This window comes from Cervus canadensis, chromosome 17, assembly GCF_019320065.1.
Source record: "Cervus canadensis isolate Bull #8, Minnesota chromosome 17, ASM1932006v1, whole genome shotgun sequence".
Classification (NCBI taxonomy): Eukaryota; Metazoa; Chordata; class Mammalia; order Artiodactyla; family Cervidae; genus Cervus; species Cervus canadensis.
Window position 1 is genome coordinate 50,611,172 of NC_057402.1, and position 17,532 is coordinate 50,628,703.

Sequence of the window (17,532 nt, forward strand, 5' to 3'; positions counted from 1 at the left end):
ATCCCCTGGAGAAGGAAACGGCAGCCCACTCCAATATTCTTGCCTGGAGAATCCCATGGACAGAGGAGCCTGGTAGGCTACTGTCCATGGGGTCACAAAAGAATCAGACACGACTGAGCACACACACACACACAGAGGTATACACACACACACACACACACACATGGACATAGAGAACAGAGCAGTTGCCAAAGAAGAGGGAGGATAGGAGAGGGGTGGAGCAGGAGTTTGGGGTTAGGAGATGCAAACTATTACATATAGGTTGGATGAACAACAAGGTCCTATTGTTTAGCACAGGGAACTATATTCAATATTCTGAGATGAACCATAATGGAAAATAATATAAAAAAAGAATATATATAAGTGAGACACCTTGCCGTACAGCAGAAAGTAACACAACTATACTTCAATAAGCCAACTATACTTCAATAAATTAATAAAAATTTTAAAAGGCATATGGCAAAGGACCATGCATTGTTTTGATTTACTGGAGGAAAATAATTGCCTGCCATAGAAGCCTTATGTCTTAAACCTTTATTAAGTTTTGGGGATAAAAACCTAAATGTTTTGTGTAGGATAAAGCGTTAAAGGGTAAAACTTTCACTACAGGAAGATTTAGCATTTGCACATGTGTGAGCAGAAAGAGGGAAGCTGATAGAATAAAGGCATGGACTCTGGATTAGATCATTCCATGGACATACAAAAAGGACCCTTGAATGAGCAATGGCCTTAATTATCAGGATTCTAAATTTCAGAAGTTATTGGGGAAAACGCCTAGAACTTCCAAGTTTATTTTGCCTGCTGTTGCTTAGAAAGAGAAAGAGATGAGAGCTGTCTTTTGATTCGTTTCTCTCTGCCTACCATCTACCTTCCCTTCTTTGGCTTCTCATGCAGAAGCTACTTGATGGAAAAAGAGCTGAAACAAAATAACGAAACTGTCCTAATGCAAACAGGTGTTCTTTGTCTCTCTTTGTTACAATGGGTGGCTCCAAGGCTCCCAGATCCCCCAGCCTTACTCTGTTACTGATGGGGATTACCTCCCATCACCTACTACTTGATAAGACTCTTTGACCTCAGATTCCCAAGCCCACCTGTGTTAACTGTTCACAAGGTAGTAGATATGTCCTTCAGGCTCTATTTTGACTGCGGAATATTCTCCTTTTGTGACACAGTTATGTCGTTGTTGTTGTTCAGTCGCTAAGTCCTGTCTGCCTCCTTGCGACCCCATGGACTGTATCCTGCCACCAGGCTCCACAGTCCATGGGGATTTTCCAGGCAAGAATACTGGAATGGGTTGCCATTTCCTTCTCCGGGGGATCTTCCCAGACCAGGGATCAAACTCATGTCTCTTGCATTGGCAGGGGGATTCTTTACCACTGAGCCATCAGGGAAGACCCGTGATGAAATTATACAAATATACTAAAAAGGACAACTTTTATACGGATAGATATAAGTATCAAGGCCAGAATGACCACTAGCTATGCCAAAACTTTTGACTGTGTCGATCACAATAAACTGTAGAAAATTCTGAAAGAGATGGGAATACCAGACCACCTGACTTGCCTCTCGAGAAACCTGTATGCAGGTCAGGAAGCAAGAGTTAGAACTGGACATGGAACAACAGACTGGTTCCAAATAGGAAAAGGAGTACATCAAGGCTGTATATTGTCGCCCTGCTTATTTAACGTACATGCAGAGTACATCATGAGAAACGCTGGGCTGGAGGAAGCACAAGCTGGAATCAAGATTGCCAGGAGAAATATCAATAACCTCAGATATGCAGATGACACCACCCTTATGGCAGAAAGTGAAGAGGAACTAAAAAACCTCTTAATGAAAGTGAAAGAGGAGAGTGAAAAAATTGGCTTAAAGCTCAACATTCAGAAATCTAAGATCATGGCATCTGGTCCCATCACTTCATGGGAAATAGATGGGGAAAGAGTGGAAACAGTGACTGACTTTATTTTTGGGAGCTCCAAAATCACTGCAGATGGTGATTGCACCCATGAAATTAAAAGATGCTTACTCCTTGGAAGGAAAGTTATGACCAACTTAGACAGCATATTAAAAAGCAGAGACATCTGCCAACAAAGGTCCATCTAGTCAAGGTTATGGTTTTTCCAGTGGTCATGTATGGATGTGAGAGTTGGACTGTGAAGAAAGCTGAGCGCCGAAGAATTGATGCTTTTGAACTGTGGTGTTGGAGAAGACTTGAGAGTCCCTTGGACTGCAAGGAGATCCAACCAGTCCATCCTAAAGGAGATCAGTCCTGGGTGTTCATTGGAAGGACTGATGCTGAGGCTGAAACTCCAATACTTTGGCCACCTCATGCGAAGAGTTGACTCACTGGAAAAGACCCTGATGCTGGGAGGGACTGGGGGCAGGAGGAGAAGGGGACGACAGAGGATGAGATGGCTGGATGGCATCACTGACTCAATGGACATGAGTTTGAGTAATCTCTGCAAGTTGGTGATGGACAGGGAAGCCTGGCATGCTGCATTTCATGGGGTTGCAGAGTCGGACATGACCGAGCGACTGAACTGAACTGAAAAAGAGTATGCTTTCAAGAGATAAATGTTTATGGAAATATTCCAGATATCAGTGTCACACGGTGAGGATTTGAATTTTAGACAGAAATTAACTTCCTGCACTTAGGTTCAGTGGAAACAAACTCATCTGGCATCCAAATTGGCATTCCATGTCAAGTCTTAACTGTGCAAGAAGGCATTTGAAGACAACTGCAGAATTCCATGACAACCATCTCCGCTGCAGTATCCCAGGCAGCCTACATGCAGCAGTAGCATACACATTCAGACCTCACATGCACACAGTACTGCTTGGGCTGGTAGAACAAAGATGGCAGCTGCTCCTGCCCAAATCCATGGAAGACCTTGCTATTGAAACACAGCCCTCTCAAACCTCCCTACATTGTTGGTGGGAATATAAACTGGTGCAGCCACAGTGGAAAGCAGTAGGGAGGTTTCTCAGAAACTAAAAATAGAACTACCATATGACTTACCAATTCAACTCCTGGGTGTATATCTGAAAAACAAACAAAAAACTAATTCCAAAAGATACATACATCCCAATGTTCAGAGCAGCATTACTAGTGATTGCTAAGATATGGAAGAAACCTAAGTCTCTATCAACAGATAAATGGATAAAGAGGAGTGGTATATACACATATGATGGAATACTAGGCAGTCATTAAAAAGGAATGAAATTCTGCTATTTGCCACATCATCTATAGACTTAGGGGGCACTATGATAAATGAATAAGTCAGAAAAAGACAAATGCTATATGATATCACTTATAGGGGAATCAAAGAATACAACAGACCAGTGAATATAACAACAAAGAAGCAGATTTACAGATAGAGAGAACAAACTAGTGCTTAACAGTGGGGAGAGGGAAGTGGATAGGAGCAACACAGGGGTACAGGATTAAGAGGTAAGAACTATTAGGTATGAAACAAGCTACAAGGGAATATAGCCAATATTTTATAATAACTATAAATGGAATATAACCTCTAAAAATTGTAAGTCACTATATTGTACACCTATAATCTGTATAATATTGTACATCAACTATACTTCAATTTAAAAAAAAGATTAAAAACATCATCTTCTTTCCTGCTGAGCTCAAATATAATCTCAGAATCCTTCTACCCAAACACGGGAGTTAGCACTTGTAGTAGAACTTTCTGCCTTCCTTGTGCTAAGATTCTCTAAAGCTCTAAAACACGCTCCCTCCCAAGTAGCTTCTGCATGTTCATAATGACTTTCTGCCTTTCATATTCTTACCTCATTTGAATCCACAAGAATGATGCCAGTGCTGGGGAATTTAAGATCAATAATGGAAGTTCCCTGGTGCCTCAGGGGTAAAGAATCTGTCTGCCAATGCAGAAAATGCAGAGTTCGATTCCTGGGTCAGGAAGATCCCCTGGAGAAGGGAATGGCAACCCACTCCAGTATTCTTGTCTGGGAAATCCCAAGGACAGAGGAGCCTGGCGGGCTACAGTCCATGGGGTCACAAAGAGTTGGACACGACTGCTGCAACTAAACCATGCAAGACAAAATAAGCACTTCTGTGAAATACCAATAAAGGTATTTAGGAGAGATCAGTTGAAATCCTGAATGAACTCCAGCTCCTATATAGTCATATATACATCAGTGATTCTCAGAAGGAGGCAATTTTGACATATTACCATTGTGTAAAGACAGTTTGGTTCATTACAACTGGGAGTGCTCCTGGCATCTGGTGAGTTGAGGCCAGGGATACTGCTAAGCATTCTGAAATACACAGGAGAAGTCTCAAGAAGTCAGAATTATCCAATTCAAAGTGCCAAGAGTGTCAAGGCTAAAAAACCTTGGTAAACAGAAAGAGCTTTAGAGAAGTTCTCATCCAACTGTGATAGGATAGACCTAAGACTCAGACAAAATGTATGTGGACAGCTCAGAAGAATTAGCAAATAGCCCTACACATCCTTCTAACGGGACAAAAAAAAAAAAAAAAAAACACCTGTTTTATATGTAGAAGATGGCAGTCTATCATTTCCCTGACAGCCTATCCTTATAGTTAAGCAGACATTAGAACTAAGATCATTGGTTCTATGCATTGGTTGTTGGATTCAGTAGAAAGAGGGTAGTAGAGGATGGTGTTGCCATTTTTATACATGGAAATATCAGAAATCATTCATTCATTTCAACATTTGGTACACAAATACTTGGGGCCTCCCAGGTGGCTCAGTGGTAAAGAGTTCACCAGCCAATGGAGGAGATGCAGGAGACATGGGTTGTGAAGATCCACAGATCAGGAAGATCCCCTGGAGGAGAGCATGGCAACCCACTCCAGTATTCTTGTCTAGAGAATCCCATGGACAGAGGGTCCTGGTGGGCTACAGTCCATGAGGTGGCAAAGAGTCCAACATGACTGAGCAACTGAGCGCGCGCACACACACACACACACACACACACACACTCACACAAATATTTATTTAAGCCTTTATATTGTGCTATTGTGCTGATGCAAGTAAAACAACATTCAGCGAAGATGACCCTTGCCATAAAAAGCTTGCAATCAGCTGGGAGAGGTGGGCAAACAGCAAATTCAATGCAGTGCAATCAATGCTGAGTTGAGAGAGCCTATGTGTGCGCAGAGGAGGGGCATCTATCTAGCCTAGTCTCGGTAGTTAGGGAAAATGTTTTCAGAGGGAATGAGCTGAGCTCTGGAGAGAGAGTAGACATTAGAAACTCATAACACTGAGCCCCTAAGACAGCTCACTCCATTTGCTAAGCTCGACTAGTGTGCTGAAACCCAGTTAATCTCCAAATCTGAATCAGTATTTGCACTGGAAACGGTGGCAGATTTTATTTTCTTGGGCCCCAAAATCAACTGCAGACTGTGACTGCAGCCGTGAAATCAAGAGACACTTGCTCCTTGGAAGAAAAGCTATGACAAATCTAGACAGCGTATTAAAAAGTAGAGACACTACTTTGCCGACAAAGGTCTGCCTAGTCAAAGCTATGATTTTTCCAGTAATCATGTACAGATGTGAGAGCTGGACCATAAAGAAGGCTGAGTGCTGAAAAACTGAGGCTTTCAAATTGTGCTGGAGAAGACTCTTGAGAGACCCTTGGACTGTAAGAAGATTGAACCAGTCCATCCTCAAGGAAATCAGTCTTGAATTTCATTGGAAGGACTGTTGCTGAAGTTGAAGCGGCAGTACTTTGGCCACCTGATGAGAAGAGCCAATTCACTGGAAAAGACCCCGATGCTGGGAGAGATTGAGGGCAGGAGGAGAAGGGGGCAACAGAGGATGAGATGGTTGGATGACATCACCGACTCAATGGACATGAGTTTGAGCAGATTGCAGGAGGTGGTGAGGGACAGAGGAGCCTGGTGTGCTGCAGTCCCTGGGGTCGCAAAGAGTCGGACACGACGGAGTGACTGAACAACAACATAATAACAAAAACAATCTAAAAACAAGTCAAAGAAACATATTCCAATATGGAGATAGAATTGGCTTCTTCTCTGCAATATCCCCATAGCCTGCAGGTAACACTTTCGCATCCCCTCCCGCCTGGAGGACTTTCTAACTCTTCACTCCCTCCCCTGCTCTAACCACCTCCACTCTCCCTTCAGGTCAGGCACCTGTGGATAGACCTGAACATTGTATCAAGTTCCAATAAACCAAATGAATCCAAGATTCAACTACTTTTTCAGTCTACAAAAGGTAGCATTATGTGATACGACTCTTTCTCTGCACTTGGAGCTGAGACAGATGTGTGGTGGGGGGGGGGTGATTTTTATTTATTTATTTATAGGTTTTATTAAAGCTCACCTATTACCCACAGGCCTCGGGCTCCCTACAGAGAAACAACTATCACAATTGAAGCAGCTGGTTTCCAAGGTGCCAAATTAAAATAGATGAAGAGGTAAGGGGGAGGCGGGAATAAAAACATTAAGCTGAGACTTCCTCCCTCCCAAGTGCACGGTGCCTTCTACTATATTGCTCACATGAAATTGATTCCCAGTGTAATTAGACCAGGGCTACAAGGCAAAAAAAAAGAAAGAAAAATCTCAAATTATTCAGACCCCCAGAGCTATGCTTTTGCAATCACTCAAGTAACCGAGAAAGGAGCCAACTTTTTAATATAAATTTGTTATCAGTATCTAGACTGGCCAAGCTATTACAACACCCCATCTGCCTAAGAATACAGTCACAAGCTGAGTTGTGAATCAAAGGGAAGAGTCAGGCTTCCCACTTGCTCTCATAAACTTTTCATACGTAGAACAATCTGACTGGAAACTGCAGTTTATTCCAACAGTTCTCAAGGGCTGCTTGTCCCATTTGAAGGAGCTGGAGAGTTCCTCCGGTCTGCGGTAGACACCATGCTCCCGTTAGAATGGCTTGTGTCGGCCGTATTATGTACGGGCACATCCACATCCATCTTTCTTTGCAGCCCAGAGCTTGGAACTGCCATAGTACCCTCCCTCTCACCCCAAAGAGGCAGGAATGGCTTAATTGCCTTCCAGGTTGAAAATGAGCCGCGGAGACAGAAGAGCATCTTTCACGGGACTCAGAGGGGAAAGAAAGCGCCATCTTCCAAAAGAGGCACTTACTGGATTTCAGCAGTGCTGCCAGAACTTCAGCGGCTGCCCTGGGGAAAGAGAAAGAAGAGTGGTCAAGTCAATGTTCCGTGGTCGTGTTAGCCCAGGGATCCCACAGCCGGCCCGCTCACTGCTGCCACCTAACTGCCCCATTAGCAACCAGGTAGCAGGCATTCCATGGATTCTACCGCTGGCCATTCAAGGGCCAGGAATGCAGAAATCCTGCTGAGTGAAACGTCTCTCTTGCAAATGGGTCTCAAGAGTCCCTTCTGCTGCTAGGCGTCTCTTCCCCTCCCCGCTTCCACCAACTTCCTCACACTTCGCTCCTTCCAGCCAGAGCTCTCACAAGCCCTTGATTTGTACCTGCAAACCCTGGGGACTCTGTGGAATGAGTTGGGAGGGGGTGAGCCTTGGAGGCGGGGTGAGTACAGCAAACTTCTTGAAATGCTCAGGGCCCAGGGGACACACTCGAAAACATTCACACATTGGAAAATGAAGCTGGTTCCTTAGGGTAGAAAATGACGATATTGCATTTTTCTTCCAAATTCATTGTTTTCTTCCATAAAGGAATTTGACAGCCTTTGTAACAGCAAGAGGAGGCACAGAGAATGAAAATGCCTTTGGCCCAAGGCTTAGTGACTTCCGTCTGCTCCCTGTGCCTGGGGAGGTCACACAAAGACCCACTCATATGGCAGAGGGAAACTTCATGGCACTGGGGACTCTGCTGTGATTCTGGGAGGGAGAGTGGGCTTGCTTTAAAAAAAAAGAAGTATTCTGCACGACCCTACTAACTTATCCTTAAAGCCTATTCAACAGTAATGCTTTCAAATTGTGGGGCTGGAGAAGACATTTGAGAGTCCCTTGGACAGCAAGGAGATCAAACCAGTCAATCCTAAAGGAAATTAAACCTGAATAACCATTGGAAGGAACGATGCTGAAGCTAAAGCTCTAATTCTTTGGCCACTTAATGCAAAAGCCAGCTCATTGAAAAAGACCCTGATGCTGGGAAAGATTGAGGGCAGGAGAAGGGCAAGACAGAGGCTGAGATGGTTGGATGGCATCGCCGACTCAGTGGACATGAGTTTGAGCAAACCCCAGGAGATAGTGAGGGACAGGAGAGCCTAGGGTGCTACAGTCCATGGGGTCACGAGGAGTCGGACGTGACTTAGCAACTGAACAACAAAAAAACACCCAGTGATATGTTCCCAGCACCCTTCTGAGAACTGGGGGCACAGGCCAAAGAAAATATATCACTATTCCAAGATTTCATAGACATGGGAGATGAACTGAGACCCCAAACCCAGAAATCTCTCTTCCCATTTTGCTTCCTACACATCCATTCTTCTTCAGAGCTTATCTTGCACTTGCTTTGCCCTGGTCTCTGCATAGTTGATAAGGAGCAATTATCTTTGCAATATATTATATACTATTTCCCTGGTGGCTCAGATGGTAAAGAATCTACCCGCAATGCAGGAGACCCAGATTGAATCCCTGGGTCAGGAAGATCCCCTGAAGAAGGGAATGGCTACCCACTTCAGTATTCTTGCCTGGAGAGTTTCATGGACAGAAGCTACAGTCTGTGGGGTCACAAAGAGTCACACATGCCTGAGCAACTAACACTTTTACATTGAGTAATAGAGCTGATTGTGAAAAATAATAACAAAGGAATGAACAAAATAAAATAAAAACTAAATAAAATTAAATAAACTAAATATTTTAACCTAAATAAAAATAAACTAAACTAAAATAAAAATTAGGCACTTGAAACATGATTGCTCTCCATAACTTATGAGAAGCAGTGGCTTGATGCTCAAAGGCACAAATCCATGGTTGGGATGACCCCAGCTCAGTGAGACCCACCCAGCTTCAGGGTAGTTGTAAAGAAAGCAAGGCTAGTTTTCACCAATAGACTACATCATTTCTCCTTCCTAACCATAATTTCCTCGAATCAACTTTCAGCTTCCTCAGCCACCCTCTTTTCAACTCTACATAGTGGTGTTGCAGAAAGGGGAACACCTTCTTGTCTAACATTTGGAAATGAATTGTCCAAGGAGACACATGTACTGGCAAAACAAAAGGCATTATTGGGAAGGGGCGCCCGGGTGGAGAGCAGGGGACCCAGGGAACTGCTCTGCCATAAGGCTCACTGTCTCGGGTTTTATGGTAATGGGATTAGTGTCTAGATTGTCTCTGGCCAATCATCTCACTTGACTCATACAAGGTCTGACTCAGGGTCCTTCCTGGTGGTGCGTGCATCTCTCAGCCAAGACGTATTCCATCGAGAAAGATCCTGGGAGGTTGGTAGGGCATATGGACTGGCATCTCCCCCCTCCTTCCAGTCCCTCCCAAATTCTCCTGGTTACTTTTTGGTGTGTTCACTATCAGGACTTCTTATTTCAAGATAACTCATGTAAGTGCCTGGCCAAGGCAGGCAGTTTCAGCTAATGGTTCCCTAACCTTAGTGACTCTAAAAAGAAGCACTTTGAAGGCGTTGCTGAGAGCCCAAGTCAGTGTGGAAACTCCATGAGCCAAAGTACAGAAGGCCTGGCTTGGGCTGAGACAAAATGAAAATCAGTCTTTTGGGTCAAAAGAAGAGTAGCCACATTGAGTTCATCAAAGGGGGTTAGCAGAGAAGAAGGAAACTGTAGAAACAGGAAAAGAAAGAATGGGGTATCCCAAGTGAAATAGGTAGCCTAATCTTAGATCACAGACCAGGTCTTGGGGCAACCCTGCATTTCTGATTTGCATAGGCACATTTGTTTGGGGGATTCACTATCAAGTACTGCTCCATTGAAAACTGAAAGTGTTAATTGCTTAGTTATGTTCAACTCTTTGCAACCCCCACAGACTGTAGCCCGCCAGGCTCCTCAGTCCATGGGATTCTCCAGGCAAGAATACTGAAGTGGTTGCCATTTCCTTCTCCAGGGGGTCTTCCTGATCCAGGGATTGAACCTGGATCTCCTGCATTGCAGGCAGGTTCTCTACCATCTAAGCCACCAGGGAAGCCAATGGTATGATAACACAATAAATAAACATGAATCCAAACAGTGACATGATACAGCAGAAAACACATGGTAAGTGTCGTGTTAGTCAAAGATGGGAGATTGATTCCTGAAGAACCAGAAAATATTTCTTTCTTTACAAATATTTTGTCCTTCTAATTGGGGGATCAATCCATAACACAGCAAAGGGCACATTTAGACCAACAATGCACATCATGTTTGAGACCAAAATCCAGTGTAAGTTTAGATACAATTTCATAGATAATAGGAAGCCATTCCATTTCTTCTATCAAGAGGGTATGGTGTCAAGGATGGAAAAGTGAGAGGGAGAATTTGAGCAAATTGAAACAGGAGGAAAGGGGGCAGAGCACAACTTTTAAAGGAATGCCACAGCCATAAGACATGACAAAGACTGGTTAGAACCAACTAGACCCAAGGTGGTAGGGGATCCGACGTCCAATAGACTTTGAGCCGCATTACGCGCTCAGTGTAATATATTAGCGTAAGCTAAGTGACACACCCCCAGTGCCATGACAGCTCTGAGACCAACCATAAAAGGCCCAAAAGGGGGTGGTTTGGTCCAATTTCTGGAAATCTCACCCCTCCCCTGAAATAACAACAATCCTCCCTGGCCTGTGAAATTTATTGTTCAGTCGCTAAGTCGTGTCTGACTTATACAACCCCATGAACTGTAGCCCACCAGGCTCCTCTGTCCATAGGATTTCCCAGGCAAGAATACTAGGGTGGGTTGCCATGCCCTCCTCCAGAGGATCTTCCCAATCCAGGGAAGCCCAGCCTATGAAACTACCCAGCTGATAAAAACTAACTACAGCATATTTCAAGGCCTCTCTCTCTCGCCTTCTGTGAGACTCCGCACTCTATCCGTAGAGTATGTTTCTCTCTAAATAAACCCACTTTTACCTATCACTTTGTCTCTGAACTTCTTATAAATTAAGAAACTCAAATTCACCAGGAACAGAATAAGATTTGATGATAAACAGGCCAGTGATAAAGCACAGAGGAAAGGGAAGAGTCAATGACAGCCTGGAATTTTTAGCCAAGGTAATTGGGAGAACAATTAACCCAGGAAGGAGGGACATTGAGGTGTTTAGAGAAGATGATGAGCTTGATTTGGGACTTGCTGAGCTCGAGATGACAGGGACAGAGCTACACGGAAGTATTCAAAACGCGAGTGGAAACACAGACATGAGGATTCTGGAGGACATCCAGAGTTGGGGTGTATATTTATGAATCACTACAGTAGCAACACCACTTGTAGCCACAGCAACAGGGGATATCTGTGAAGAAATTCTATCAAGAGCGGAGTAGAGAATTGGTCCAGGGAAGCATCTGGACTAGAGGGAAGGAAACCCCTAAGAAACGCAGATAACGCACAGTCAAGGAGAAGGAAACAGAGGGGCTTCAGTTTAAAACTGGAAGTCGCTAGATTTTCCAGGCACGGTGTTTTTCAAACTGTAGGTTGTGACCCAATTGTTTGTTGTTTTCAGTCAATCGTGTCTGACTCTTTGACATTCCATGGACTGTAGCCCATCAGGCTTCTCTGTCAATAGACTTCTTCAGGCAAGAACACTGGAGTAGATAGCCATTCCTTTCTCCAGGGGATCTTCCTGACCCAGGGATCGAACCTGGGTTTCTGCCGCATTGCAGGCAGATTCTTTACCATCTGAGCCACCAGGGAAGCTGTAGGTTGTGACCCAATAGGAGCTGTAAATCAGTTCAGCAGTTAACTAACTAGCTTCATTAATGAAAATGAATAAATTGGAATGGAATAAAATATATCCAAGATATCTCATTCAGCAAAGCTTAGCAGTGATCTGGGAAACCCTATTTCAAGGCCCATACACACATCATGTGCCTACTGGGAAGATAATATAAATAGTTTCCTCTAAAAAAAATTAAGCTTGTCAAGATGCAGGTTAAGGTATAAGATCCATATGAGATCTAAACAAGAGCAAATGACTGGAATCAGCTAATGAACTTACGAGCAAACAGAAAGCGTTTGATCCCCCACGTGGTGCTGGGATCCAGGCATTCACGTGAATGTCACTGAAAGCCTCTGTATGTTCGCTGTGTCTGGTGGATAAATGTCTGGAAGACTGGTCCACTGTCTGAGCACTGTGCTCTGCTTCTCTCCTGACCCCCTGGTGTAACACTAAGGACGTAAAACCAACTACTTTGCCAACCAATGGTTAAACCAACAAAAAAGCAAAAATGCAAGCAGCTAAAGTTTAAACAAGTAAGAAAATGAGTGAAAGTGAGTTACTTCCACGCTAAGAAATCAAGCCCACAACATTGAATGAATGACTTGGTGTTCTAGACTGCCCCCTGCTGGACATGGACATTCAGTACCCATGGTTCTGGGAGTTTCACTGGTTCTATAAAGATTCTTGAGATGCCACCGTTCTGTTTAAACCCATATCATCATCCCATATGGTTTGAATTGCTCAGTCCTCCTGGGATTAAGACTAGAAATGCCAAAATGTCCTCCTCTGCTGACTCTCCCTGAGTTGGGTCACTGAATGGGTCATTTAATAAATTTTTGCTGAATATCATGCTCCCAGAGAACTACAACAGGCAAAGGAGAAATGGGATGGCTTCCACTTTACCCATTCCACAATGTGGGGGATAACTCAGTCAAGATTCTAGAGGTCACATGTGTGCGGGTGTGACATCACTTCAGTTGTGTCTGACTCTTTGTGACTCTATAGACCAAAGCCTACCAGGTTCCTCTGTTCATGGGATTCTCCAGGCAATAACACTGGAGTGGGTTGCCATCCCCTCCTCCAGGGGATCTTCCCGACCCAGGAATCTAACTCACATCTTTTATGTCTCCTGAATTTGCAGGCCAGTTCTTTACCACTAGCGCCACTTGGGAAGCCCTCTTGAGGTCACAGGTCATTTCAGTTCTCCTCCTCAGAAAAAGCTGTTTAAAACATTGCCAAATTTGTATATATTCCCTTGTCAAGAGTTAGCAGAAGCCACAGAACTGCAACAATTTAATTTACTTCTTCAAAATGAAATAAATTTTGAGAGCTTTTACAATAGTCTTTAATAATTATTACCATAATTTGGGGAGTCCCCATAAATGTCAAGTGCTATGCTAAGCGTCCTACATCTATCATGTGTAATCTCCCCAGGAATGCTGGAGGGTTAAATAACTAGTTCTATTGTACACATGCACCAGTGAGGTTCACAAACACTAAATAACCTGCCCAACTTCCAGCAGCTAGTAAGAGGCAGCATCGAAATAGTAGCCACATCTCTCCAGATCTAATCACATATAGCTCTTGGCACTTTTAAAATAATGCTAGAAGGGTCTTCCCTGGTGTTCCAGTAGTTAAGAATCCATCTCGCAATGCAGGAGGTGGAGATTCAATCGCCAGTTGGGGAACTAAGATCCCACATGCCACAGGGCAACTAATCCCGGGTACTGCAATGAAAAGTGCTAGAAGAAATCTAAAAGATCTCTCAGTGCAGGTGACTGGCACAAGGTCAGATGATTAATCTGTCACAGAGCCAATATAGCTTCTTCACCTTGAGTCCAGGGCTTAATTCAAGGTTCTACATTTTACAGTTTAGCTAAGCTTGAGTGGATGTAGATGTTCAAAGGTAGTCATGGAGACAAGGATGGAGAAGTTATCTGGTACCAACCCACAGAGGTTTTGAATGCCGGGCCTGAGTCGTTGAATTAGGACTTAGAAGGCTGGGGTTTGAAACTTGGATTTGCCATTTTTGTGGTCTTGTGTTCTGGGGTTTACTGGATCATTCCAAATCTCACAGCAGCCTCAGCAGTGAAGTAGATTTAATAGGTTCTAACTGATAACAGTGGTGTGAAGAAGGAGGTCAAGGCAAAATTAAATTAAAATCTACCAAAGTCCCTGGAACATACCATGAACTTGAGTGACATCTGTCGTAGAACCACTACCAAGCAAGGAAGTGAAGGTTCATCCCTGTATATGTGTTTGCACATGGTGAGCTGGCAGGATTATCATATATTAATCAGGAGAGGCCCCTGGAGAAAAATTAATTTCTCCCCCTTGGAGAAAAATAAAATAGCCAAACTATTTCATGGAGGTCAAATATTCTGTAACTCCAAAGGTCTAGATATAATGATCGTGATCTATATTAGTTATCTATATCTCTGTGAAAAATTACCACAAATTTAGCAGCTTAAAACAACATTTTCTATATCACAGTTTTTCTGGGGCAGGAATTTCATGGCTTACTAGATCCTCTGTTTATGGTCTTTCAAGGCTGCAGCCAAGCCGTCAGTCAGAAATGCATCCTTGCCATCTGAAAGCTCAGCTGGGGAAGGGTCTGCTTCCTAGCTCCAACAGATCATGGACAGAATCTATTTCCTTGCAACAGTGAAGCTAAGGACCCTGGTGTCTTTGCTATTAGTTGGCTGAAGACCATTCTCAACTCCTAGATGCTAAGCCAACAAACCTGTCTGCTAACTTCATCAATCATGAAATTTTTATAGGGAGTATGTAAACAAGACAAAGTCTTCTAGGACACGATGCAATCATGGGGGTAACACGCTCTCACTTTGGACATATTCTATTGTCTAGAAGCAAGCCTTGGATCTTACCCATTCTCAAGGGGAGCTATGCTCAGCCACTCAGTCCTGTCTGATTCTCCACAGTCCCATGCACTAGAGCCTGCCAGGCCCCTCTGCCCATGGAATTTTCCAGGCAGGAGTACTGGAGTGGGTTGCCATTTCCTTCTCCAGGGGACTGTCCCAATTCAGGGATCCAACCCACATCTCTTGCATCCCCTACATTCACAGGCAGATTCTTTACCACTAGCATCACCTGGGAAGCCCCTCAAGGGGAGGGGATTACTCAAATGCATAAACACTAGGAGATGTGGGTGATGGGGGGCTACATTAGAGTCTATACACCACCCAAAGCTTCTTGCAATCTTTGATATTTAGATACTAGGACCCTGATATTCTCCTAGCCAAGACATGACCCTCCCTGGTCTTCTCCTTCCCACAGAATAGAACTATCTACTGCTATCTCAGTATCTCAGAAACTCAGACATCCTTCTGTCTACATGCCCTTACCACCCAGATCACACCACACACTCAAACTCCCCCATTTTAACTTCTAGCATGCTCTTAATTTGCCCATTCCTCTGTTGTTGCCAGCCTGGTCCAAGCACATGGGGGTCCGGTACTTCACAGAGAAATGTAACTTCTAAAGTCATTGGCCTTGGTTGAAATTTACAGTTTATTTTCTATATAATAAATATATATGAACTGCAGAATCATGTTAGATATATCAGAAAATAGTTGCACATGAGTAAATGAAAGAAATTAAGATCACCCAAATATCTCTCATCTAACGACTGTGACAACCCCAGAATGAATCTAACCACATCATCTTTAATGTGTGTGTGTATTCGATCACGACCACCTCTTTGCGACCCCAGGAACTGTAGCCCACGAAGCTTCTCTGTCCATGGAATTTCCCAGGAAATATCTACTCTAAGTCCCCATCAAACTGGTCTTCAGGCTGCAACTAAAATGATCTTCTCAAGGTCATCAGATTAGAAAACCCTCACATCGCAACTCCCACAACCACTTTCACTCTTGGATAAACACCCAAATATGAAACATGCTCCAGGAGACCCCACCAAGCCTGGGAGCTGCCACCTGCTCCAGCCCAGCCCCAGCCCTGCCTCTTACGCTCTGTAGTTCTGCCCCTCTGACCTGCCAGGCTTTGAAATATATCCCGTAACTTGTCTTCCGTCCTTGCTAATGACACAGCCTAAATGCTGTGGCCTTCCCCTCCTTCTTCACATCCCATTTCAGGTGTCACTCCCGCAGGAAAGACTTTCAGGACCCCTAGCCTAGGTCCAGGTCCTCTATTGGTATATTCATCCTTCACCCCTCCCCCTTTTTAAATTTCTCAATTCAGTTTGTAATTTTTCACTCATTTCATGGTTATTTTACTAATGTCTGTCTCCCCTTCCAGTCTGCAAACTCCAAAAAACCAGAAAACATTTTGTTTGGCCTTATTCTGCGTGTGCCTATGTGCTCAGTCGCTTTACTCTTGTCTGACTCACTGAGACCCCACGGACTGTAGCCCGCCAGGCTCCTCTGTCCACGGGATTCTCCAAGCGAGAATACTGGAGTGGGTTGCCATGCCCCCTCCAGGGAATTTTCCCAACCCAGAGATCAAACCCACATCTCTTATGTCTCCTGCATTGGCAGGTGGGTTCTTTACCACTAGATCCATATTCTATACCCATCATTTAATAGTACTTGATTACAGAACACCATCAAATATTCACTGAACCTTTTCCAAAAATCAGGCGTTGGTCTAGGAGCTTTAGTTACACTGTCCATTCATTCAACAAATATTTATTGAGCACTTACTGTGTGCTGAGATAAACTGATAAACCAAAGATTCTTGCACTCCAAAGGGGGTGAGGTTAAGGAAATAATTAATAGACAATAAGTATTTTTGAAGAATATATTAAATTAGTATTCTCAATTGTGATCAGTGCCACGGAGGAAAAAAACAAAGAAAAATTAAAAATAGAGTAAAGAGATCAGATGCACAGGGCCAGGTTGCAAGTTTTTTTAAAAGTTTGGCTAGTGTAGTCTTCATGGAGAAGGCAATCTCTGAATAAAGGAGGGATGGAAGTTGTCTTATACATATCAGAAGGAAGCATGCCCAGACCCTTATAATGACAATAGGCCTGATCTGTTCAAGGAACAGAAAGTTGGACAGATCTGCTGGAGCCAAAATGGATGGGGGAAGATGAGTAGGAGCTGGGGTGAGGAGTAACAGAGGGCCTGGTAAACACTGTAAAGGCTTCACCTATACTCCAAGCGAGGAATTCACCAAAGAATTTTGAGCAATGATATAACATATTTTAAGACTTCTCTGGCTTCTCTATTTTCCAAAATACAAAAAAGACTCTAAGGAAGCCAGAGTAGAAACCAGAGACCAACCAGAGTAGAAACCAGTAGAGAACTTTGCAGAGCAAACCAAATACAGCAATGACTAAAAGGGATTATAGACAATGGTCAAGTGGAATTTCTCTTGACCCACTTGCAGGAATGCAGGGTTGGTTAAACCTCTGAAAATCAACCAATGTATTAATCCATCATAATAACAAAATAAAATACAAAAATTATATTATCATTTTAATAGACACAAGAAGACCATTTGGTAAAATTCATTACACTTTCATGATAAAAATGCTCAACACACTAGGAACAGAAGATAACTTACTAATATCTGATAAAGGGATCTCCTTATCCCTGATAAAGTGATCTCTTAAAACCCATAGTTAACATGATACTTCATGGAGAAACAAGACTGAATGCTTTCCTTCTCTGATCAGGAACAAGATTCAGATATTCATTCTTACCACCTC

General features: G+C 43.5%; 1 protein-coding gene across 3 annotated transcripts in view; it reads right to left on the minus strand.

Moving 5' to 3' along the window:
- AGBL1 (AGBL carboxypeptidase 1) overlaps positions 1–17,532 on the minus strand; it is a 900,518-nt gene that overhangs the window by 761,697 nt on the left and 121,289 nt on the right. For all 3 annotated transcript variants that reach the window (XM_043434375.1, XM_043434374.1, XM_043434376.1), the window contains one exon: positions 7,127–7,164. In XM_043434375.1, coding sequence (XP_043290310.1) covers positions 7,127–7,164 — 38 coding nt within the window. The remainder of the gene's footprint in view (positions 1–7,126; positions 7,165–17,532) is intronic.